Raw genomic sequence first — 25,896 nt, forward strand, 5'->3', positions numbered from 1 at the left:
TGTGCATAGCATAATGCATTCTGGAATAGTGTTCCTGCCAAATGGGGTGTGTGTGTGTGTGTGTGTGTGTGTGTGTGTGTGTGTGTGTGTACTATATATGAAATGTGTATCTGGATTCAGCATTTATTTTATCACCAGGTCTGCAGTTCATGGTGAAATATACTACAACCCAGCATTATTTCAAAAGTAATTATCTGTGCTTGCTGTGTAAAAAGAAGCTTCCAGAAAGGCATGCCATTACCCATGTTTTGGGCTTTCCTCATATGTTCGCCTACCTTGTGAGTATTTCAGATTAAAAATCAAGATTATTGCAGATTGAGTCTCTAGGGAACTGTGAGTATGGTACATCCAGTAATGCTCTGGATGTGTGTTTTCTATAGGATATGGTCCATCCTGGTTCATTGAGCAAAGAGGATTCTGAGCAGGTGTCTCTTATCATGGATTTGGCACAGCAGGCAGAGAAAATCGCTCCTAATATGACTTTGCGGGTGGGAACCCTTAAATTTTCCATTGCTGTGTTAATTAAAAAAAAAAAATTTTTTTTTTGAGTGGCACCTGACAAGTGTATGAATTGTACTGTGCCACATTGAGGTGATCTAAACAATTTTGTTATACTGAAATATAAAACAGTTGTACTTTTAAGTGCATTTAGTTCCCTTTATTTAAAACGTTAATATGTCCACTATTGCTGATAAGTATAAATATGAAAACTATAGATAATGTCTTGAAAGTTTGATTAGTAATCTTGAGATACCAAGACTTTTTTGATACTGTGCTGTCTTGAACATTTATGCAAGCAATTTTTGCAACATTACTCCCTTTCCCAAATGTTAAAATTTTCAAATATCAGAAACTGCAATTCGTCCCTCACTGTCACTGAGGCAAATATTTCAAATATGTTGAGTGATTTTATAATTATTTTTAACAAATATCAATATTCATTTTAAGGAAGTGGACGTGAGCTTTGGAAAATTTAGCGAAATTGAAAAAAACTCCTCCTTTATGTCTGGTGAGTGGTTTCTTCCTTTGAGTGGATTAATATGACTTTTAAAATATGTTTAATACAAGAGATTTTATTTAGATTTAATTAAATATTTGCACAAATACACAGCTTACGCAGGTAGGGTTGTAAGGGGAGACACTAAGTGTCGAGATGGCAACCTTTATGCTTATGCTAGTGACTTTGTTTGCGATGTAGATTTTCTTTTATAACTCCTTTCCTTGAAGCCTTTACTAAGATTCGATAGGGACAAGAAGTGAGACAACTGTGACTATGTTGATTTTGCTTATAGTACTAAAGTTCTGGCAGTTGTCTATATGGGCCTGATAAAGAACAGAAATGAGGAAACCAATCTCATAAAGAGAGGCAATGTTCTTGTGTAACATCTAAACGAATATACTGAGTGAAGATTGGGACAATAGCCAATCATGTTACTAGAAGCTTAGAAGATAATTTCCATGACCTAAGCAATGAACTTTTTTTTTCTTTATTTTATAGCTGTGAATGTGCTGCAAGTGATTTTTAGAGATAAAGGACTGGGAGAACTCAAACTTTCTGTTGTTCCTGGAGCAAGATTGGGTGAGTGGAGCCATTGACTCATTTTTTGTTTGTTTCCTTTGCTAATGGATGGGGTAGAGGTGGGCTGAAAAATGTGCATAGCATCAAATCACTGTGTTAGTTGTTGTGGTGCACTACAAAATGCAACCATATTGTGGGTATCTTATACAGTGGCCTGTGACTGCAGCTACATGATACCAAATAAAGTGGCCACTGAATCTCCAGTTATTACTAATCTGTAGTTACTCCGTGGGCTTTTAAAAGTAAATGAATAGTGTACTTTTTATAATTTTTGTTTTATTTTTAATTTGTTTTATTTTTAACCAGTCTCCAGTTTTGAGACACACAAGGAGAATAATTCTTCAAAGTGTGAAAAACAAGGGCATACATCATCGGACACAGAGAAGCTGAATGTTGATGGAACGCACACTACCATGCCCAAAACAGAAGAGAAATTGAAATCAAAATATTCTGATCTCTTGCATACAGAACACAAAGAGCTTCTGAAAACCCCATGTATAACCTCAACACACATACAGCCTGCTGAACCATCATTAGCCACAGCACATTCTGGCTCGACATCTTCACAGCCTTCTATTTCTTCATTACACAAAGAGCAATCTGAGACCCTGAAATTGGACCAGAAGTCTCTGACTCAAGAAGGCCTTCCTGACCACAACTCCAAGGAGCATGTTCAAACTGTAAAACAGCCTCAAACTCAAGACTCAAATGTACCTCAGCAGCAGAGTGGAGAACTCGCACAAAAACCTGTTGTGCAGGTGGAGGCTCTGCAGATGCCAGCACAGTCTCCAGCTTGCTTGAAGGCAGGGACCCCAGCAGGTCTGTAGAATTTAATTTGTATTACTTTTAAATGATCAACATTTTGTATTCTTTTATTAAATACTGATAATGATGGTCGATGTAATAACTCTGCAGTGAGTATTCCTCGGTGACTATTCAAAGAAATGAGTCTTCGATAAGAAAATTTGGGTAAAAATTCTTTAGAATGACTCAAAATGGGCAATTAAATCCATTGCTGAAAGTTGAAAACTAGCATATAATGAAATTATGCAATGAAGAGTAGTACAGTGCCACACTCTTGGATGGCGTTAGTGGTGCAGTTGTTAAGCTAGTTGTCTGGCTTAAGGTAACAAAATCCTAGATTAATGGTATGTACCTATTTGTTGCACCTATCCATTTTGTCTTAAGTGTTTATTCTTCTCAATTCCTCTTAGAATTAATATCTCTTGTATCTGCCACAGTTCCTCAGACCCACTTGTCTACATGTACTGAACTCGGGTGCTACCTGAAGATGCCCAACAGACAACCTGTAATAGGTTAGTACTGCAAAGAAAACTTTGTCAACAGGTGCTGAATAAGCTGAAGAGATGATTTTAAAATGAAAGCTCAACAATTGGTAGAAGAATGAGGAAATGGTCCAGTTAGGTTAGCAGGGTTTTTTTGTTTTTAAAACAATAGTAAGTGGGTGGAATATGTGGAATTAAAGGATGTATGCTTAAACGTTCCTTTGAGACAAATCCTGCACTCAGAGTTTTGCTTAAAAATACGAACAATCAAAAAAGCAATCATGCTGAAATCACCAAAGTAAAACTATTGTGCACTGAGGTACTTTGAGTCCAGGCACCAGTTTAAAGGAGAAAATCTCAAGGATTGTTATTGCGCTTCCTTGATGACCGTTCCGATGGACCTTCTTTACACATGGTTTTAAAATGCATCTTGGGCAATCGACTCACAAGTGGACCGTGCTAAATGCAAGTGTAAATGACCACCAGGATGCATCCCTGACAAGGATGTAAAAGAAATTCATCAGTGCAGGACATGGTGGTTGTTTTGGTGACCATGCACCAATGCTTAAAAAAAAAAAAATAGAAAAACTGGAGAGGAGCACTGATGTACATGGTCAGAGTGCAAGAAAATAATGAAGGCATATTGTAGGTTTAACATTTATAACTGTGTGGGGTTGTTTTCACTTCTACTGGAAGTGACATGGGCAGTAACGAAATCTGAACACAAGTGGTCAGCCGGACACCTTGGAGACGCATGATGGGCACAGGCGTAAGTGACGATCAGCCAAGACTCATTTTAAAATGCAGTGTAAATAGGGCCACGGTTAAACCAGGACAACCCTTGTATTAGAGGTACATGTCTTGTCTGTGAGCATGTCTCCAAAAAAAGAAACCAGGCACTAGGACTGCTAAATATTGATTTTCCTCAGCCTGTGCACACATGCACTGTTATGGGCAAATACTGATGTCTAGCCTTTGAGGAAAAAAAAAATCTAAACTTAGTTAGAACTTCAGGAACTGTAAAACTAAGTGCCAATTGACTTTACAAAAGTACAAGAACAGTGGAAGCAGCTTTTCCTTCTGGATTTGAAAAATTAAAAAGGAGACATATACGACTGTGTACACTCTGAAGGCAATTGGGCAGCTGGCGCAGACAGTTGCTCGTGCCTGTATTCTGAGTCATCAGAGGGTTGCCTGTAGCTAAGGCCTGAGAATAATTATTACCCAGTAGGCACAAATATTTTGGTGAGGTATGATTGCCACAGACTATTTGGATTTGCATTTGTGTACATGTCCACAGTGGTGGTTATGTTATGAGGAAACAGAATGAAAAGTCCTGAACAAAAATGAGTTGCATGCCTCAGCTCATGTATAAAATTACACTGATTTAGTTGGTTGTTGACAACCACAGCAAACATTGTATGAATAACGACTAGTACCTCATCACATGAGCAAAAATAGAGTTGCTGGTTTGTTAGGTAGCTCTCCCTTCTCCACTTGCATTGGGCATCCCAACAAGTTATTTGGCACATGACTGCAACGTGAAATAAATTAGATCAGTGCTTTAGTTTGGCTTTAGTTGGGGATGCAACCAAAAACCTGAAGTTACCTCTGACAGAACTCCAGTATCCCTGGGTGGAGATTGGAGAACTTGACCAGAAACCACTTCTCAGTAATAGGCCCAAGATATTTGAAAAGACTCTGAGGCCATGTGAAACAAGATTCTGTGCTCTGGTTAAAAATATCAGTCTTTGGTTTGAAGGCCAAGTGTTAACCTGAACAAAGAGAGAAATGAATCAGTCTAGTGACCTCCTTGAAGGAAAACCTGCTTAAGAGCAATCGGGACCTTGGATTTTGGGTGAAGCAATACTACAAATACCAGAAATGCACAAGATCAAACTTGAACCCAGTTAAAGTCTTTGGAGATGGTGCAGCAACACTCCCCATCTAACCTGACTGCACTTGAGGTGTTCTGCTGAGAAGAGTAGATGATCATCTCCAAATGCAAGCTTCACATCAAAGCCAAGAAGACTTAAACCTGGTAATCCCTGTCAACTGAGCAATTGTTAATATATAATTACTGTCCACTTTAAAAGAATACCTGTACACCTGCTCATTTATGCAGTTCTCTAGCTAATCATGTGGCAGCAGCACAGTACCGGTACATAAAATCAGGAAGATACAGGTCAAGAGCTTCTGTTAATTTTCACATCAAATATGGAATGGGAGAAAATGTGATTTCTGTGACTAACCATGGCATGGTTGTTTGTGCCAGAAGGGCTGGTTTGAGTATTTCAGAAACTGCTGATCAACTACAGGTAGGATTTTCACACAAAACAGCCTCTAGAGTTTATAGAATGCTGCAGAAAATAAACATCCTGTGTGTGGAGGGTCTGCAGGCTGAAACACCTTGTTCAAGATTTCAGAGGAAAATGACCAGATTAGTTCAAGCTGCCAGGAAAGATGTAGCAAGTCCAGTCCAGTTTGGGTGAGCCTGTGCCTATGATAGCCTCAGGTTCTTGGCTGACAGGAATGGAACCCAGTGTCGTCTTCTGCTGTTGTAGCCCATAAACCTCAAGGTTTGATGTGTGTTGTTACTATAGTGTGGAGATGGAGACCTTTATGCTTATGCTAGTGATTGTATTTGTGCTGTAGACTTTCTTTCCTTTAGCCTAGTATATATGCTCATACTGAAGTTTGGCAGTTGTCTGCATGGGCCTGATAAGGAATAGAAACAAAGAACTGCACCTCATTACATAAGAACATTGCCTATGTTAATGTCTAAATAAATGCTGAATGAAAATTAAGACCATAGTCAATCATAATACCAGAAGCTTATATATGATGAATCCTGCTTAGAATGTAACCAATGATAGTACAGATGCCTTTCTTGAAATAACCAATGATTTATCTTTTTTATTTCTATGAAAACCTATGGAATCAAACCAATCCCTATAGCTTCTGGAGGTATACTTGGAGGTTTGCTTGTGATTGCACATCAACAGGGAAATAAAGAAACTTTTGATTTAAGCAATTCACTAATCTGTCTTTGCATTTATCTGAGATGATAATCTCCATGACATTAGATTTCCTGTCTGCTCATTTTACATTTATGACATTTGACAGATGCCCTTATCTAGAGTGACTTTGAAGTCTCCATCGATAAATACATCCTGATATCGGTTCACTAGGTCATGGACTAAGAATACCATCAGTCTATAAACTCTACTGGGGATGTAATGTAGCAAGAAAAAGCACAAAGACAACACAAGATCATTTTATTTATTTGTTTGTTTGTTTATTTTTAATGAAAGTGCTAATTTAAGTATTTCAGGAAGAGGTAGGTCTTTAGACGTCATTTGAAGACAGCCACTGATACAGCTGTTCAGACATCTAAGGGAAGTTCATTCCACCACCTAGGTGCCAGAACAGAGAAGAGTCTTAATGAATGCCTTTCTTGTACCTTGAGAGATCGTGGGACCAGTCGAGCAGTGCTAGAGGATCATAGGGAGTAGGGCTGAACGATCTATCGTTTTCGACCGAAAATCGCGATCTCAGACAACACGATTTTGGGATCGTCAAAGCCACGGTTTTTCTCAGTGCTCCTAAACTGACCCATGTTTTGTTTCGTCAATAAATTGTCATCATTTTTTACACTACAGACAAAAAAATTACGTTCAGGAAAGCCTTGTGGCACTCAGTGTGAAAGAATTTTGTGAATATCTCCTTCCGTTTTCGTGTAAATCCCCGTTGTTTGGAGGGAGCACTGTGAGGAGAAACTGCGCTTTCTCTGTGTCTGAGCGCGCGGGTGGGTGAGGGGCTGCTCGCTCACTCTCACACACACAGGAGGGAGGGGCCCTGCAATAGTGACTGCTACAGCCACTGCATCACTCTTATTTCCCACAGGGGAATTGTTGGCTCTAGTTATAATTTATAATGCTTATGTACATTCTTTTACAAAAGTGCAATATTTTGATGCTGCTGAGCCATTGATCAACCTTTTTTTATGTCTGATATGTTGTAGATGGGAAAAGTAAAAGAAGCAAAAGTTTACTTAAAGATGGCTCTCTTTTTATTAAAGTTATTATAACTTGTTCCTCAGGCACTCAATGTTAATAAACAGGCCTACATTTGAAATCTGTTGACCTCAGTTTTCATTCTTGCATTAGCTTTATGGAATTCATTGTATTAATTAATTTGCACTGAAACTTGATTTAAAGAAAAAAAATCGTGGTTGAAATCGCAATATCTGCCAGAAAAATCGCAATTCAATTTTTTCTTAAAATTGTTCAGCCCTAATAGGGAGCATGGTGCCATGCGGGGTGTAATAAAGTGCGTTGAGGTAGGCGAATGCTGGCCCATTTTTGGCTTTGTAGGTAAGCATCAATGTTTTAAATCTAATGTAGGCAGCATTGGGAAGTCAGTGAAGGAAGTGTAGCAATGGGGAGGTCCAGGAGAACCTAGGAAGATTGAAAAGGAGTCATGCAGCTGCATTCTGGATAAGTTGCAAAAGTTGAATGGTGTTCAGGGGCAGACCTGTCAGGAGTGAGTTGCAGTAGTCCAGTCTCAAAACATTTTGAAATGAATTCTTCTGATGTTGTAAAGGAGAACTCGACATGAGCATGACACATTAGCAACACGAGAGGAAAAAGACAGCTGATTTGGCCATAATTACCCCAAGGTTGCATGTGGTGACCGAAGGTGAGATCATAGTTGTCCAGGGAGATCATATGACCCTGACATGGGGATGAATCACCTGGGATGAGCAGCAGTTCAGTTTTGCTGGGATTAAATTTCAGCTGAAGAACTGCCATCCATGATGTGATGTCTGCCAGACATGCTGAGATGACAGCAGAAACATGAGTGTCTGAGGGAGGGAAGGAGAGGATGAGTTGAGTGTCATCTGCATATGTGTGAGAACCTATGTGAAGATGGGACCTCAAGAGATTGAGTATAGAGGGAGAACAGAAGAGGACTGAGTATTGAGCCTTGTGGGACACCAATGGAGAATCTGCATGGAGCATATGTGGATCCCCTTCACATCACCTTTATATGACTGACCTTCCAGGTAGGAAGCAAACCACTGCCATGCTGTGCCATGAATTCCGAGACTCATGAGGATAGACAAGAGTCTTGTGGTGGGTGGACTGTGTTGGATGCTGCTGAAAGGTTGAGGAGGATGACAGCTGATGACATTTTGGCTGATCTAGCAGCATGTAGCTTTTCAGTGATGGCCAAAAGGGCTGTCTCTATGGAATGTGCTGCTTTGAATCCAGACTGGTTAGGATCTTGGAGATTGTTCTGTGTCAGGTAAAGAGACCGTTGATTGTAGACTGTGCATTCAAGTATTTTAGAAAGATAAGAGAGAACTGATACTGGTTGGGAGTTGCTATATCGGAAGGATCCAAAAAGGGTTTCTTCAGGGATTTAATAATTAATAAATAAATAAATTTAAAGGAAAAAAAACGTCCTCTCTTGAATGCAGTTGGTACATGACAGATGTTATTGAGCCATTTGATGATGGTAGTGATGAAGGGGAGGAGTTCTTGTGAAATGGTCTGGAGCATTGTAGAAGGGATTGGATCCAATGAACAGGTGGTAGGATTGCAGGACAAGATGACTTGCAGGCTCTCTTCTCTTGCTAGAGTTGGAAAATGTGCCAGTGAAAGAGAAGAGAAATTCTGACTATGTAGTGTAAGAGTGAAGGTCTGGCAGATCTTTGCAATCTTCCCATCATAAAAGGGATTGCAGTCCGAATGCAGGTCATTCTCCTCCAATCTCTCAACAAGGTGATTCAGCCTGCTGACCCTTGGCACACAGGCTGGTGGGTTTTTTGGTGGGGTTTTTTTTCACCATTCTGTCTAAACTCTAAAGACTGTTTCTGTGAAAATCTTAGATCAACAGTTTCTCAAATATTTAAATCAGCCCAACAACCATGCCACCATCAAAGTCACAGAGATGACTTTTTAAAAATCCATTCTGATGTTTAATATGAAGATTAACTAGAAGCTCTTGCACTGTATCTTCATGATTTTATGTATTGTGCTGCAGCCACAGAATTTGATTTTGGATGACTGCGTAAATGAACAGGTGTAAAGGTGTTCCAAATAGTGGACAGTGAGTGTGTTATGTTTATATATTAGTAAATAATACACAAATCATTTGTAAAATAATTTTTCATTGTAGAATATGTTTGCAGATTAATGAGGGGAAAAAATAACTTGACGACAGTGGTGCTTGAAAGTTTGTGAACCCTTTAGAATTTTCTATATTTCTGCATAAATATGACCTAAAACATCATCAGATTTTCACACAAGTCCTAAAAGTAGATAAAGAGAACCCAGTTAAACAAATGAGACAAAAATATTATACTTAATCATTTTATTTATTGAGGAAAATGATGCAATATTACATATCTGTGAGTGGCAAAAGTATGTGAACCTCTAGGATTAGAAGTTAATTTGAAGGTGAAATTAAGGGGTGTTCACATGGCACATATTTGCATCGACGCTGCACCGATGTATTTTGTTGCGATATATCTTACACCGGTGTAAATTTTGTGGAGCGTTCACACGTCACAAACCTGCTTACTAGAGAGAAGCGTGTTAGCACCGGTGCAGCCCCACTTGCGTTCACACGGCAGTTTTTGCGACCGTGCTATACGATAGTAATGCGGAAATGAAATATGTGCATGCGTGAAAATGTACTTCCTTTTCCTGGTTGTCATGGCATCACCAAGCGCCAGGAAAACAACGTGGATGAAGACACCAGTGTTGCCAGATACTGCTGACGTTTTCCAGCCCAAAATATGTTCAAATCTGCCAAAATGCACTTAAAACCGCCCAATCTGGCAACACTGGAAGACACGCAGTTCTGTTGTTGATATTCGCCATTTTGGAAGCACAAAATACCAGGATGCAAATTATGCAATGCCCGTATGTAATCAACTCTCTTCACGCGTTGCGAGTCTACCCCTGTAGCATTCAGATGTCCCATTTTATATCGGTGCTGCCCCGCAAACTAGCATTTACTCCGGAGTAAATTTCTTAAACCACCTCCCGAGCAGGGTTAGATTTGCATTGGTTTAAGTAGCTTTCAGGGGCTACACCGGTATAACTTTGTACCGTGTGAACGTTCTACCGGGGCAGCCCTGGTGCTACACCGGAGTAAAAGTTGCCGTGTGAACACCCCTTTAGAGTCAGGTGTTTTCAGTCAATGGGATGACAATCAGGTGTGAGTGGGCACCGCGTTTTATTTAAAGAACAGGGATCTATCAAAGTCTGATCTTCACAACACATTTGTGGAAGTGTATCATGGCATGAACAAAGGAAATTTCTGAGGACCTCAGAAAAAGCGTTGTTGATGCTCATCAGGCTGGAAAAGGTTACAAAACCATCTCTAAAGGGTTTGGACTCCACCAGTCTACAGTCAGACAGATTGTGTACAAATGGAGGAAATTCAAGACCATTGTTACCCTCCCCAGGAGTGGTCGACCAACAAAGATCACTCCAAGAGCAAGGCGTGTAATAGTCGGCGAGGTCACAAAGGACCCCAGGGTAACTTCTAAGCAACTGAAGGCCTCTCTCACATTGGCTAATGTTCATGAGTCCACCATCAAGAGAACACTGAACAACAATGGTGTGCATGGCAGGGTTGCAAGGAGAAAGCCACTGCTCTCCAAAAAGAACATTGCTGCTCGTCTGCAGTTTGCTAAAGATCACGTGGACAAGCCAGAAGGCTATTGGAAAAATGTTTTGTGGACGGATGAGACCAAAATATAACTTTTTGGTTTAAATGAGAAGTGTTATGTTTGGAGAAAGGAAAACACTGCATTCCAGCATAAGAACGTTATCCCATCTGTGAAACATGGTGGTGGTAGTATCATGGTTTGGGCCTGTTTTGCTGCATCTGGGCCAGGACAGCTTGCTGTCATTGATGGAACAATGAATTCTGAATTATACCAGCGAATTCTAAAGGAAAATGTCAGGACATCTGTCCATGAACTGAATCTCGAGAAGGTGGGTCATGCAGCAAGACAATGACCCTAAGCACGCAAGTCGTTCTACCAAAGAATGGTTAATGTTTTGGAATGCCCAAATCAAAGTCCTGACCTTAATCCAATCGAAATATTGTGGAAGGACCTGAAGTGAGCAGTTCATGTGAGGAAACCCACCAACATCCCAGAGTTGAAGCTGTTCTGTATGGAGGAACGGGCTAAAATTCCTCCAAGCCGGTGTGCAGGACTGATCAACACTTACCGGAAACGTTTAGTTGCAGTTATTGCTGCACAAGGGGGTCACACCAGATACTGAAAGCAAAGGTTCACATACTTTTGCCACTCACAGATATCTAATATTGGATCATTTTCCTCAATAAATAAATGACCAAGTATAATATTTTTGTCTCATTTGTTTAACTGGATTCTCTTTGTCTACTTTTAGGACTTGTGTGAAAATCTGATGAAGTTTTAGGTCATATTTATGCAGAAATATAGAAAATTCTAAAGGGTTCACAAACTTTCAAACACCACTGTATATTTTACAGTAAAGCCGGTTTTAGTCTGTGCAGTTGCATCAGTCTTTTAAGATATTACTTGTCGCACTGTAAGAGACTATCTTAAAATCTTGACTAAATTCTGTGACCAACTGTGATAACATGTTCTCCAATTTTGTGTATACTAGTGCATCTCAAACAATTAGAATATCATGAAAGTTAATTTTTTCCATCAGTTATTTAAGAAAGTGAAAAATTTAATATATTCTAGACTCATTACCCATAAACTAAAATGTGTCAAGCATTTTTCTATTTTAATTTTGATAAATATGGCCTACAGTGCAAGAGTTTAAAAAACATTATAAAAAATATTAGAATATTTCATTTCGAGTTTGAGTAAAACACTATAAATACCATCTATCTCTCAGTCTAGTTCAGTACACGCAACCACAATCCTAGGGAAGACTGCTGACTTGACAGTTGTCCGGAAGATGATCATTGACACCCTTCACAAGGAGGGTAAGCGACAGGTGGTCATTGCTGGAAAGGCTGGCTGGAAAAGGTGCATAAGCAACAGTGATGTCTGCAGCCTTGAGAGGATTGTCAAGAAAAGTCAATTGAAGAACTTGGGAGAGCTTCACAAAGTGAACTGAGGTTGGTGTCCGTGCATCAAGAGCCACTACACAGATGCCTTCAGTAAAGGGGCTACAACTGTCACATTCCTAATATCAAGGCACTCCTGAACCAGAGACAACATCAGAAGCATCTTACCTGGGCAGAGGAGAGAAAGAACTGGACTGTTGCTCAGTGGCCCAAAGTCCTCTTTTCAGATGAAAGTAAATTTCGTATTTCATCTGGAAATCAAGATCCTAGAGTCTGGATGAAGAGTGGAGAGGCACAGAATCCAAGGCGTTTGAAGTCCTGTGTGCAGTTTCCACAGTCTCATTATTTGGGGTGCCAGGTCATCTGCTGGTGTTGGTCCACTGTGTTTTATCAAGTCCAAAGTCAACACAGCCCTCTACCAGGAGATTTTGGAGCACTTCGTGCTTTCATCTGCTGACAAGCTTTATGGAGATGCTGATTTCCTTTTCCAGCAGGACTTGGCACCTGCCCACAGTGCCAAAACTACTACCAAATGGTTTGCTGACCATATTACTCTGGTTGATTGGCCAGCCAACTCACCTGATCTGAACCCCACAGAGAGACTATGGGGTATTGTCAAGAGGAAGATGAAACACCCGACCCAAAAATACAGATGAGCTGAAGGTGGCCATCAAAGCAACCTGGGCTTCAGTAACACCTCAGCAGTGCCACAGGCTGATTGCCAGTATGCCACACTGCAGTGATGCAGTAATTTGTGGTAAAGGAGCCCCAACTGTGTATTGAGCATACAAATTAACATGCTTTTCAGAAGTTGGACATCTTCTGTATTATAAATCCTTTTTTGATTGATCTTTGGAAATATTCTATTTTGAGATACTGGATTTTTTATTTTCATGAGCAATAAGTCATAATCAAAATAAATTTAAAAAAAGGCTTGAAATATTTCACTTTACATGTAATGAATATAGAATATATGAAAGTTTACCTTTTGGAATTATATTACTAAATAAATAAATAAATAGATTTGTTTGAGATGCACTCGTACAATGATGATCCTCAAAAAATAGACCTTCCGTTATTACATTTTGACAAATAGATGTAACTTCACTCATGGAAATGCACTCATTTTCTTATTGTTTATTTATTGTTTGTTGTAATTGTGCTTATGCTTGGTGTTTTCTATAGTTGGTGAGAACACCAAGTGTTATGTAATTGTGCAAGCTTCTTCTGAATTGGAATCAAGTATATGACTGTTTTAATTCTGTTTCATATACCAACCAAAAGGAACATTCCACACAATCCTTCATTTAATCTGATGCCTTGAAAGATGTTCTTTAGTTTACATTCCAGGTATACTTCAGTGGACATGGTCTGCGTACTGTGAGTCCCGTGTACTGTGCATCATGCACACGGTCCACATGGACAGCCTGCGCAGAACCTAGCCGCCCCCCCCCCCCCTTTTTTTTTTGGTGTCCACTTTAAGGTAGTTGTAGTGCGCGTGCGTTTAGCTTGTGCACTGACACCTTCACAAAATCGAGCATACCTTCAAGACACCCATGCATGTGTCCACAAAAGTATACTTAGGTCTTTCTGTGGATGCAGTGGATGCATAGGTGTGCATTATGCAAATTTTTTTTTTTCATGTGCACAGTCCGTATGGACTAGTAGCACCAAATTTTGTGTCCATGCAGACATGTGGACGTTGACTGCACATATGCGAAACTGAGCAGGCAGTAATATGCAGGTCCAGTCGTGGTAGTGCGTGTGTGTTTTAGCTTGTTTGCTGAGATGTAGCCGCAACAGCAGAAGAGACATGGAGACACATGCATACGTCTGTGTCCATGGAAGTATACCTAACCCCTAAGGCTCTCTGTTGCCGCTACCATAAGATAACTGTACAGAATAACTGAGTGAATATTTCTAAAAATTAGCTGAAATTTCAGAATGAAAGTACTGCCTTCAAGTAATTTTCTGAGATGTGGGGAAAGCGATAACAAATATGAGCTCTATAAGTTCTCAAAGGTCACATTGGAAGAAATGCTAAATTATGGATATAGTGGAATGTTTTTTTAAGGGGTGTTTTACCATCACAATACTTTTTGTATTAAGATTTCCTTCCCTTTTTTATTATTGTCTCAGTGTAGTTGATGTTAACGTACTAAGATTGATTTCTGTCAGTGTTTCTTGATGTTACATAGTTCTATCTGACAAAGCTACCAACCACTGTGGAATTTACTCATACATTAATTTTATCTTAAAATCTTTCACAAGATGACCATGAAATGTCCAGCACTAGCTGAAAGAAATTTTGGTTGAATTCTTTATGTTCACTGACCACATGTTCCACCCATCTGATGAGGTTCATAAATTTTACCTAATAGTGGGGAAATTTATTGCCATTAAATCCTGTTTGTAAGTCACACTTTGGATGGACATGATGGTATAGTGGTTAGCACTGTCGCCTCACAGCAAGAAGGTTCTGGGTTTGAGCCTGAAAGAAATTCAGAAAGAAATTGAGAATATGTCCCTGGGAGTCTGTAAACAATAATTGACTGGATAGATTTATTTTTTGTGGTTACATATGTTATTTTAGTGTAACGAAATTAAAACGCATTGAATTTATGTCCAGGTTTTTGTGTGATGCCTAGATTTTCATTATAAATAACTGCAATGCCTCCTCTGTCAGACTAGGCTGGTGTGTATATAACTGTCAACAGGAGGACTAGCTTAATTTAATGCTACATACTTATTTGGTTTAATCATGTTTCTGTGAAACACAGTATAATTAAATTTCTGTTCTGTAATAATTTCATTAATAATTAGCACTTTAGATGTAAGAGATCTCCACCACTCCATTTATTATCCCCTGCCCAAATGAAGTTTGGCAGGGGATATACATAGAAACTGGTTCCGTCCAGCTGTCTGTCCGGTCACGTTTTCGTTTCCGGGCCATATCTTAAAACTACTGAAGATATCTTCATGAAACTTTATATACATATCAAGCAACATGTGAACTGGTGCCTTTTGCTATTTTGGATTTTTGAAGAAAAAAAAAGTATTTTTTCAAATTTGTACATAAATAGATTTTGACTTAGTTTCGAAGAGCAATGCTTGTTTCTGGAGCATATATCCAACACTATTCATGATACGGATTTGAAAACTTGGTATACGTGTTAAAAAGGTGATGTAGGGCTTATACCATGGGCTGCTGAGGTCAGTGTAAAGAGGTAGGGTTGGTTTCCTGCAGCAGAACTTGAAAAATGTGACAAATAATATCTTCAAACTTGGTATAGAGGGCAGGGGATATAGATGACTGTCTTCTTGTCTCTAAAGCCAACATTTTGTTTTTTGAGCACCACCTGGACATCCAGCAGTTCAGTGACTGTAACCTATTGTAAGCTACATCGCTGGGCTATGTTGGGATACAGCCAGAGCAGATTACAGCATTGGACATTTGCCTTCACTAATCTGAACACCTCAATAAAGTTACATTGAGTAACCTCTGACTAAAGTGTTTAGTGTTAGTGCCTACATGAGTAAGTAACTAACTTAACGTGTGTGTGTGTGTATGTGTATATATATATATATATATATATATATATATATATATATATATATATAGCGCCCGCATATATATATAGCGCCCGCCACAATTATTGGCACCCCTCAGTAAGATGTGTTAAAAGCCTTAAAATAAATTCAATTTTTATTGCAGAAGCATAATCTCTCTCTGAAAATTGTAGAAAAATGTAACTTTTAACTCAAGTGAATTAAAAAAAAATCTCTGACTAAGAAATAATTATTTTTCATAAAATCACCTGTTCCACAATTATTGGCATCCATAACAATTCCTAGAAAATAAATGTAATTGAAGCATTTCTGTCATTTCTACTGTAGTTTATAAAGTTGATCAGAGTATCTAGGAACCTTTAGTTAGTAATTCAGCATATCCTGTTTCCCTGGGGTATAAATATGATGTGACACAGAGGCCTATTTCTCTTATCCACTCTTCAACATGGGAAAGACAAGAGAACACACCATTCAAGTAAGGCAGATGTGTGTCGACCTTCATAAGTTAGGCAATGGCTACAAGCAAATAGCCCCTCACCTACACCTGCCTATATCTACAGTCAGAGGAATCATCAAGAAGTTTAAAACAACTGGAACAGTGGCAAACAAACCTGGATGAGGATGCAAGTTTATCTTGCCACCACGCACAGTGAGGAGGATGGTAAGAGAAGTAAAAAGTTCTCCAAAGCTCACTGTTAGAGAATTGCATCAAAGAGTAGCATCTTGGGGTCACAAAGTCTCCATAACAACCATCAGGCGCTATCTACATGCCAACAAGCTGTTTGGGAGGCATACATGGAAAAAGCCTTTTCTCACTTACAAGCATAAAGGTAAACATCTGGAGTTCACTAAGCGGTACTGGGACCATGTGCTTTGGTCAGATGAGACCAAGATGGAGCTTTTTGGTAACAAACACTCTAAGTGGGTCTGGCATAACACAAAAGATGAGTATGCGGAAAAGCACCTCATGCCCACTGTGAAGTATGGGGGAGGATCGGTGATGCTGTGGGCCTGTTTCTCTTCCAAAGGCCCTGGGAACCTTGTTAGGGTGCATGGCATGAACTCTTTGAAATACCAGGATGTTTTAAATCAAAATCTGGTGGCCTCTGCCCGAAAGCTGAAGATGGGTTGTCACTGGGTCTTTCAGCAAGATAATGACCCTAAACATGTGGCCAAATCTACACAAACATGGTTCACCAGACACAAAATCAAGCTCCTCCCATGGCCATCTCAGTCCCCAGACCTCAACCCAATTGAAAACATGTGGGGTGAGCTGAAGAGGAGAGTGCATAGGAGAGGACTCTGGATGATTTAGAGAGATTGTGCAAAGAAGAATGGTCGAAGATCCCTCTCTCTGTATTCTCCCATCTTGTGAAATGTTATAGGAGAAGATTAAGTGCTGTCTTGTTGGCAAAAGGGGGTTGTACAAAGTATTAAAATGCATATTCTGGACCAATGTAGTTTTTTTTTTTGTTTGTTTGTTTTTTCTTAAATATGAAAGCATGTCCCTTTCCACACTCATCCAGAAGGGTAATTTTGCACAAGGCCATCTGTCTACAGCAGAAAAAAAAAAAACGCGTCTGGAAAAATCCCAAGGGAGTCTGGAGCCAGATTCGTGACGTTACCTGCGGAAGCGCCAGCAGCCTGCGTGAGCTTGCACAGTTTCAGTGCACAGCCTGTGTAGACCAAGCGCTCCCATTTCTCTCTCATTGTCCAGTCTTTTGGGAAACGATGAGTACTAATCCCATCAAGATTGGTGTTGCTACACCCTCCTATGATACATCTGTTAACCATTTTAATAATTATGTGATAACGTTGAAGAAATCTGCAAAAAATCACCAGGTCGTTTTCTCATAAACAAACCAGCGCTGGCGTGGGATTCAGAAGGAGGTGTCCCGCATGCGATGTCACGAAAATCAATGTTTCCCGGGAAATCCAAATGCCAAGTTTTTTTCAGAGGTGGACCAATTCGCCTCAAATGGCTTGATTTCAACTGAATTTTTCTGGTATTGCGCAAGGTAAAAAAATTGCACAAAATGCAAAATGTGACCGATATTTGACCAAAGTTTAATATAAAATAGGAGAATTACATTGATCTTGCTCCTGAATTTACCCGTGATATGCACTTTAAGATCAGGGGTGTCAATAATTGTGGCACACATGATTTCATGTAAAAGAATTATTTCTTAATGTGGGATTTTTTTTTTCCCCCACTGAATAAATGCACTTGAATTAAAAGTTGGATTTTTCTTTTTTTTTTTTGCATTGTTGTCCTATATTATTTAAAAAAAATGAATGTATTAGAAGCCTAAGAAGATATCTTAACGAGGGGTGCCAATAATTGTGGAGGGCGCTGTATATGCGCGCGTGTGTGTGTGTAAACATCTGACTGCCACTGTAATATCAATAACAAATTAGACAAGCATTGCTACCTTATTTTGCTTTTGAATTCGATAATTTTCATTGGTAGAAAACCTGCTAAGCATCGGTTATAAATTGGCAAGGCCTATTTATTTATGTCTATTTATTTATTGCTACACACTAAAGACATTTGGATTTGATAGTAGATGATGAATGAGACAATAGGTCAGGAGTTCAGCTTTCATTTCCTGATATCTGCAGTACCAGTCTGTAGAACTCTCTGAAGTGTGGGTGGAGCACAGAGGACGGCAGGACAAAGCTTCTGGTACTAATAGGCTTTTTATTGTCAGACTTTTCAGAGTAACAGCCTACTTTTATGCTTTAAAGAAAAACACACACGCTGTGTTCTAGTCCCGGGATGAGCTCTCCCCTCTGCTCTCCCTCTGCCTCCTTAAATAGGGTGCGGTTACTGGGAAGACACACAAACACAGGTTAATTACCGTCAGGTGTAGTGATTCTGCCACTCACCTTCCCTGGCTCCGCCCTCCTGGCACAGACCGGCGCTTGACCACGCCCCCGCTGCCACATACCCTCACTGCCCGACTCAGGCCGGGCGCCTGTCCGGCCCGCAGCCGACTCCCCCCCCCCCCCTTGACAGGAGAGGAAGTCCGCCACGACCATCTGCGCCCCCGGCCTGTGGACCACCTTGAAATTGAAGGGTTGGAGTGCCAGATACCAACGGGTGATCCGTGCGTTGGCATCTTTCATGCGGTGGAGCCACTGGAGGGGCGCGTGGTCCGAACAGAGGGTGAAAGGGCGCCCCAGCAGGTAGTAACGGAGGGCGAGGACCGCCCACTTGATCGCCAGGCATTCCTTCTCAATAGTGCTGTAGCGCCCCTCACGCACCGACAGCTTCCTACTAATGTAGAGGATGGGGCGGTCCTCCACCTCCTGGGACAACACCGCCCCCAGCCCTCTGTCCGACGCGTCGGTCTGCAACACAAAAGGGAGAGAGAAGTCAGGGGAGTGTAATAGTGGCCCCCCACACAGTGCAGCCTTTACCTCCGAGAAAGCCCGCTGGCACTGCTCCGTCCACTGGACCGGATCTGGCGCCCCCTTTTTAGTGAGGTCAGTCAGCGGGCTGGTGACGTCCGAATAATTAGGTATAAACCTACGATAGTAGCCAGCCAGCCCCAGGAACTGTCTCACCCCCTTTTTGGTCTTGGGCCTCGGGCAGGCCGCAATTGCTGCTGTCTTATTAATTTGGGGACGCACCTGCCCGTTGCCCAAGTGGAAGCCCAGATACCGTACTTCCACCCGCCCAATCGCACACTTCTTCGGGTTGGCAGTGAGACCTGCCCGCCTCAGCGACCTAAGGATGGCCCTCAGGTGTTGCAGGTGCCGCTGCCAGTCGTTACTATAAATAATAATGTCATCGAGATATGTGGCCGCATAGGTGGCGTGGGGCCGGAGGACCCTGTCCATCAGCCGCTGAAACGTAGCGGGCACCCCAAACAATCCAAAAGGAAGTGTGACAAATTGGTGTAAGCTGAACGGTGTGGAAAAGGCCGTTTTTTCCTGGGATAATGGAGTCAAGGGGATCTGCCAATATCCCTTCGTCAAATCCAATGTCGAGTAAAAGCGAGCCATGCCTAGTCGATCGAGCAGCTCGTCAATACGAGGCATTGGGTACGCGTCGAATTTAGACATCGCGTTGACTTTTCTATAGTCCACACAGAACCGGACCGACCCGTCGGCCTTGGGTACCAAGACCACCGGGCTGCTCCAGTCACTGTGGGACTCCTCGACGATGCCCATTTCAAGCATGGCCTGAAGTTCTTCCCGAACCACCTTTTTTTTTGTGTTCGGGTAGCCTGTAAGGGTGGCTACGCACTACCACCCCCGGGGGCGTCTCTATGTGGTGTTCTGTGAGGTTAGTGCGACCGGGCAGGGGCGAGAACACATCCGAAAACTCGGCCTGCAACTGGGCGACCTCCGTGAGTTGGGTCGGGGAGAGGTGGTCTCCACAGGGGACTGGAGAGGTACGTGATGCCAATGTTCCTTTTTGAACCTCCGGCCCCAGCTCCGCCTTCTCTGGAACTACCGACACCAACGCCACGGGGACCTCCTCGTTCCAGAGTTTAAGCAGATTGAGGTGGTAGATCTGTAGCGCCCCCTCCCTGTCCGTTTGCCTTACCTCATAGTCGATGTCCCCGACTCGCCATGTGACCTCAAAGGGTCCTTGCCACTTGGCGATTAATTTGGAGCTCGACGTGGGCAACAGTACGAGTACCTTCTCTCCCGGAGTGAACTCTCTAAGGCGCGTGCCCTTGTTGTACAGGCGGGCTTGCCGTTCCTGGGCCTGCCGCAAATTCTCCTGAGTTAGGTGTGTGAGCATGTGGAGTTTTGCGCGCAGGTCCATAACGTACTGAATTTCGTTTTTACTTTGTGAAGGTCCCTCCTCCCAATTTTCATGCAGCACATCTAAAATGCCGCGCGGCTTACGCCCGTATAACAATTCAAACGGGGAGAACCCCGTGGAGGCTTGGGGGACCTCTCGCACTGCAAATAACAAGGGTTTGAGCCATTTATCCCAGTTACATGCGTCCTCACTTACGAATTTTTTAATTATATTCTTGAGGGTGTGATTGAACCATTCGACTAAACCGTCCGTTTGTGGGTGATAAACGCTGGTGCGGATCGGCTTAATACCTAATAGCCCATACAGTTCGCTCAGTGTTCGTGACATAAACGAGGTGCCTTGGTCAGTCAGAATCTCTTTCGGGATTTCAACCCGGGAGATGACGTGGAAGAGGGCCTCTGCAATACTGCGTGCTGAGATATTGCGAAGAGGCACCACTTCCGGGTATCGCGTTGCATAGTCCACCAGAACCAATATAAAGCGGTACCCTCATGTTGACCGATCTAATGGCCCGACGAGATCCATCCCAATTCTTTCGAACGGGGTCTCGATTAATGGTAGGGGGCGCAAAGGCGCTTTTGGAATGGCCGCTGGATTTACTAACTGGCATTCGCGGCACGCCGTACACCACTTACGGACATCACCGTGAATCCCCGGCCAATAGAATCGGGCCATTATCCAGGCTAGTGTCTTATCCTGCCCTAGGTGTCCAGCCATGGGATTAAAGTGAGCCGCCTGAAATACCAATTCCCGGCGGCTCTTTGGAATTAACAGCTGTGTGACGCGCTCTTTCGTCTGAGTGTCCTGCGTCACTCGGTATAATCTATCCTTCATAATAGAAAAATAGGGGAAGGACGGGGTGGCGTTCGGCTGGAGCGTTTGACCATCGATTACTCTCACTTGGTCAAACGCATGTCGCAGAGTCTCGTCTCGCGATTGTTCTAATGGGGAAATCCGCGAGGGATTCCCCAACAGAAAGAGGAGGAGCCGGTGGCTCCTCACTCTGTCGCGGAGATGATGTAGACGGCTCTGCGACAGCAGCTCCAGCCAAAGCGACACCGGGACCTCCCCCTGTCAACTGGCAGGACCCACTCTTTACTAGGCGCGTCATTAAACCCCGAAATCCTGGCCAATCAGTCCCCAAAATTAAAGAGTGGGTAAGGCGAGGATTAACCGCCGCCTTCACTATAGATTTTTCCCCTCTGAAATATATGTGGACCGACACCAAAGGGTAGCTGTGAACATCCCCGTGCGCACACAACACCTTCACCCCCTGTGCTCCCCCCAATGCCTCGTCTTGCACCAGGCTTTGGCGGATCGAGGTCTGATTGCAACCAGAATCCACCAACGCCTGATATGTAGCCCCTTGGACACTCACCGGTATGCGATACGCTCCGGCCCGATCGAGGGCAGCTTCTGGCGCGTCGGGGATCCGTACCACCGCGCCCACCTCCATTGCTGAGCACTGTTGTTGCAGGTGGCCCAGCTCCCCGCAGCGCCAGCAAACCGGCACGGGCTTTCCCTCTGCACCTGTGCTCTGGGGCTCACTCACCTGAGGGGGGGGAGAGACAGACACAGAAGGGAGAAACGGGAGGGCACCACGGGTGCGGCGGGCCGGCTGGGGTGGAGCCGGCCCCCGCGGTGGGGGAATGGGGCGAGGATGGGACACAGAAGGGAGGGGAGAAAGAGAGAGAGAAGAGAAGACGCCGTCGGTTGTCCTGCCGCCGGAACAGCTGCCAAATGATCCTCCGCCAGTCCTACTGCCTGATCCAGCGACGCCGGGCAGTGGCGCTGGACCCACTCCGTGGTTCCGGCTGGTAAGCACGCGATGAACTGCTCCAGCACCACCTGATTGATGATTCCCTCGGCATCGCGATCGTCGGCCCTCAGCCACCGCCAGCAGGCATCCCGGAGCTGCTGGCCGGCCGCGAATGGCCGGCCGACTTCCTCCAACCGCAGCGCGCGGAAGCGCTGGCGCTGTTCTTCTGGTGTGCGCCCCACGCGCTGGAGGACGGCCCGGCGAAGGTCCGTGTAGGCCAACCGGCGGTCGGCGGGGAGCTGTAGCGCGGCCAGCTGTGCCTCTCCCGTCAGGAGGGGGAGGAGGTGCGCCGCGCGCTGCTCCATCGGCCACCCCGAGGCTTCGGCGACCTGTTCGAACAAAGTGAGGAACGCCTCGGGGTCATCCTGCGGGCCCATCTTGGTCATGGTGAGGGGAGACGGGCCCGCGGCCGGGGCGCTGGTGGACCCTGCCGATGCGAGGAGATGCCGGAACGCCTCGCGATCTTCCCGCTGGGCCAGCACCAGGGCTTCGAAGCGCCGCTCTTGCTCCTTTCGGAGCATGACGAGTGCCTGGTGCTGGCTTTGCTGAGCCGTGGCGAGGGCGTGGACCAGGTCCGTGAACGGGGAGGATTCCATGGGGCTGCGAGGTTGGTGCTCCACCTTTTCCTGGGTTCCGGCACCACTGTAGAACTCTCTGAAGTGTGGGTGGAGCACAGAGGACGGCAGGACAAAGCTTCTGGTACTAATAGGCTTTTTATTGTCAGACTTTTCAGAGTAACAGCCTACTTTTATGCTTTAGAGAAAAACACACACGCTGTGTTCTAGTCCCGGGATGAGCTCTCCCCTCTGCTCTCCCTCTGCCTCCTTAAATAGGGTGCGGTTACTGGGAAGACACACAAACACAGGTTAATTACCGTCAGGTGTAGTGATTCTGCCACTCACCTTCCCTGGCTCCGCCTTCCTGTCACAGACCGGCGCTTGACCACGCCCCTGCTGCCACACAGTCAAAAGTTTGAACATGCCTAATTGAGTGGGTTTTTTCTTTATTTTTTATTAATTAAGACACTTCTTGTCTTAATTACGGAATATCACTTCTCTTTAATTAGTTGAGCTGTGCTTGACATAATATGGATTACTACATTTGCCAAATAGGGTTATTGACTTATTTTTTTTCCACTGTTTGATCTCAAACACATGAAGGCAAGAAATCGCACGAATTAACTTTTGATGAGGCACACCTATTAATTGAAAAGCATTCCAGGTGACTACCTCATGAAGCTGGTTAAGCTGATGCTAATAGTGTGCAAAGTTTCATCAAGGTAAATTATGGCTACTTTGAGGAATCTAAAATATAAAGCATTTTGTTAACACTTTTTTTTTTTTAAACTACATAATTCCATATATGTTCCATATCTTTTCAATTTTGATATCTTCAGTATTGTTCTACAGTATAGAGGGAAAAAAAAATATAGTCAAAATACAGAAAAACTTGTGACTATGTCCTGTAGCGGCCAAAGTAGAATTCATATAGACGTGAATTACAATTTATGTTAAAAGGTATAAATAATTTCATTTGAGTGTGTAATTTCATATAAGTAATTTATTTCATGATTAAAATGATGAATAACGTGGCAAGGTTAGAAGAATTAAAATTAGAAGCATTAGAATTCATATGTGAAGAATTAGAACTGTCTCACGCTTCTCAAGAATTAGAATTCATTCAGCTATACAAGAACGGTCTCGCGCTTCTCAGGGTAGATCTCGAGAAGCCGTGGAAGCGAACAGTTTTTCTTACCTGACTCACTGACTCTCTGCATCTTAGAACCTTTGTAATTGTTAAACTGAGGATTAAAGTTCAACTTTCAAGACGTTTCAAGTGGATTTATTGCCAGGCACATGGACATTGAGAGTGGAAACAGTTACTTTGGGTCAGAGACTTTGTCAGCGTAAGCTATAGCACTTTTCTCAAGGTCTCACTAAGAACAAGCCTCTACAATGTCCATTCATAGGTGTGTCCAAACTTTTGACCGGTATTGTAGATGTTTTTTTTAAAGATTTTTTTGGGGCTTTTTCCACCTTTATTGGATAGGACAGAGTAGAGACAGGAAATGAGCAGGAGAGAGACAGGGAGGGATCGGGAAATGACCTTCGGTCGGAATCGAACCTGGGTCCCCGGATATATGGTGTGGCGCCTTATCCACCTGAGCCACGATGCCCCAGTAGTGTAGATTTTTCATGCATTTAAATGTGCCCTATTTGATTAATTGATTGATTTATCATTGATTTGATTGTTTAAACAATTAATAGCTTTGAATGTCTACTGTTGGTCTGTACCCAGGGGTTTTCTTGTGAAGACTACTTTTTGCTGTTGTTAAAGGATAAACCAACATGAAGACCAGAGGGTTGGGAGATTTTTGAAGCTGAGAAAAATGGTGAAAATTGATCGGAGCCATTGCACAATGAGAATAGCCATACAATGATTTGGAATGTCCTGAAAAAGATAGAAACCACTGGTGTATTAACAACTAGATATCTAACAAGTCAGCCAAGGAAAACGACTGCAGTTTGACACATTGTGAGGGCTGTGAAGAAATCCCCAAGAACATTCAGTGACGGTGTTAATTTGAAATTCTTCTCAAATTTTGTCCTAGTTGCTTACTGAAAATTGTAGTTGGTTTTAGTCACATTTTAGTCTTTGTATTTTGTTTTTGTCAAGATTGTCAGTGAAACTCAGTTCTAATTTTAGTCAGTGATTGTCATTGTCTCAGTTCCATGATACTGTAATGGATTTTGCTGAAGGATATTTTTCCTTACTGTAAAAATTCCCTTGAGAAGTAAGCATACCTTGAACTGTGTGTTAAGTCAGTAACACATTCTGACTAACCATACTTTTAGAATTCACTTTAGAAACTAATGGTTTTCAGTAGAGGATTGCGTTTTATTTTAATTTAGAAATTTATTAAACATTAATATAAATATTTGGCCCTTATACATACTTGTATTGCTGTTGCAGTTAAATGTTACTTCCTGCACCAGTGGTTTCGCTTCTGAAAATATCCTCCTCTTTGATGTTGTAATGGTACATTTAATTTATCATTTGTGGATGTGGGTATAATATTAACGGAAACAAGACAGTTGGGTTAGGAGTAACATAGTTTTCTGACTGAAATTCTAATTAACCAACTGTAATTTGTAACTGTCAATATTGGATTTCTGAAAAATTTTTTTGGCTTGAGTTTTGTTCTCTGAAGTTTTTCATATAACACTTGTTACAAGAAGTAACCTGCTCCATAAGCGACCAAGGGAAACCGAAGAAGCACTGCTACACGTGCGTTTCTCATAACTGCTCCCCGGTCGCTGTAGCATAGCTGCCCACTGCTCTGGGTGTGTGTGTGTGTGTGTGTGTGTGTGTATGCTCATTGCTCACTTGTCTCTGTCTGTGTGTGTATGTGTGCACGCGTGCATATGTGTGTTCACTGCTACAGATGAGTTAAATGCAGAGGATGAAGTTCACTGTACTTGAGTGTGCATGTGACAAAGGCTTCTTCTTCTTCATATATCTTATAAAAATGAATGCCTAACTCAGTTGAGCTATTATGTCTGGTGGTGATGATGATGATGATGATGATAATAATAATAATAAATGTCTATAGAGCCTTTCACAAGAGGAAAAGAAATATTCATGGCAGAGATGAGCCTTCAGTTAAGATTTGAAAGAGAAAGTCACCGAGAGATTGAGTGAGAGAATTCCAGAGTTTGGGGCAATGGCAATGAAGGACCTGCTCCCCCATGGTGGAGAGTCT

The 25,896-nt window shown here is 42.5% G+C and overlaps 1 protein-coding gene across 5 annotated transcripts in view; it reads left to right on the forward strand.

Moving 5' to 3' along the window:
* si:ch211-199g17.2 (uncharacterized) overlaps window positions 1–25,896 on the forward strand; it is a 184,122-nt gene that overhangs the window by 89,280 nt on the left and 68,946 nt on the right. For all 5 annotated transcript variants that reach the window (XM_060942929.1, XM_060942931.1, XM_060942933.1 and 2 more), the window contains 6 exons: window positions 139–278; window positions 381–488; window positions 949–1,009; window positions 1,499–1,579; window positions 1,886–2,398; window positions 2,821–2,895. In XM_060942929.1, coding sequence (XP_060798912.1) covers window positions 139–278; window positions 381–488; window positions 949–1,009; window positions 1,499–1,579; window positions 1,886–2,398; window positions 2,821–2,895 — 978 coding nt within the window. The remainder of the gene's footprint in view (window positions 1–138; window positions 279–380; window positions 489–948; window positions 1,010–1,498; window positions 1,580–1,885; window positions 2,399–2,820; window positions 2,896–25,896) is intronic.

This window comes from Neoarius graeffei, chromosome 16 (genome assembly GCF_027579695.1).
Source record: "Neoarius graeffei isolate fNeoGra1 chromosome 16, fNeoGra1.pri, whole genome shotgun sequence".
Lineage (NCBI taxonomy): Eukaryota > Metazoa > Chordata > Actinopteri > Siluriformes > Ariidae > Neoarius > Neoarius graeffei.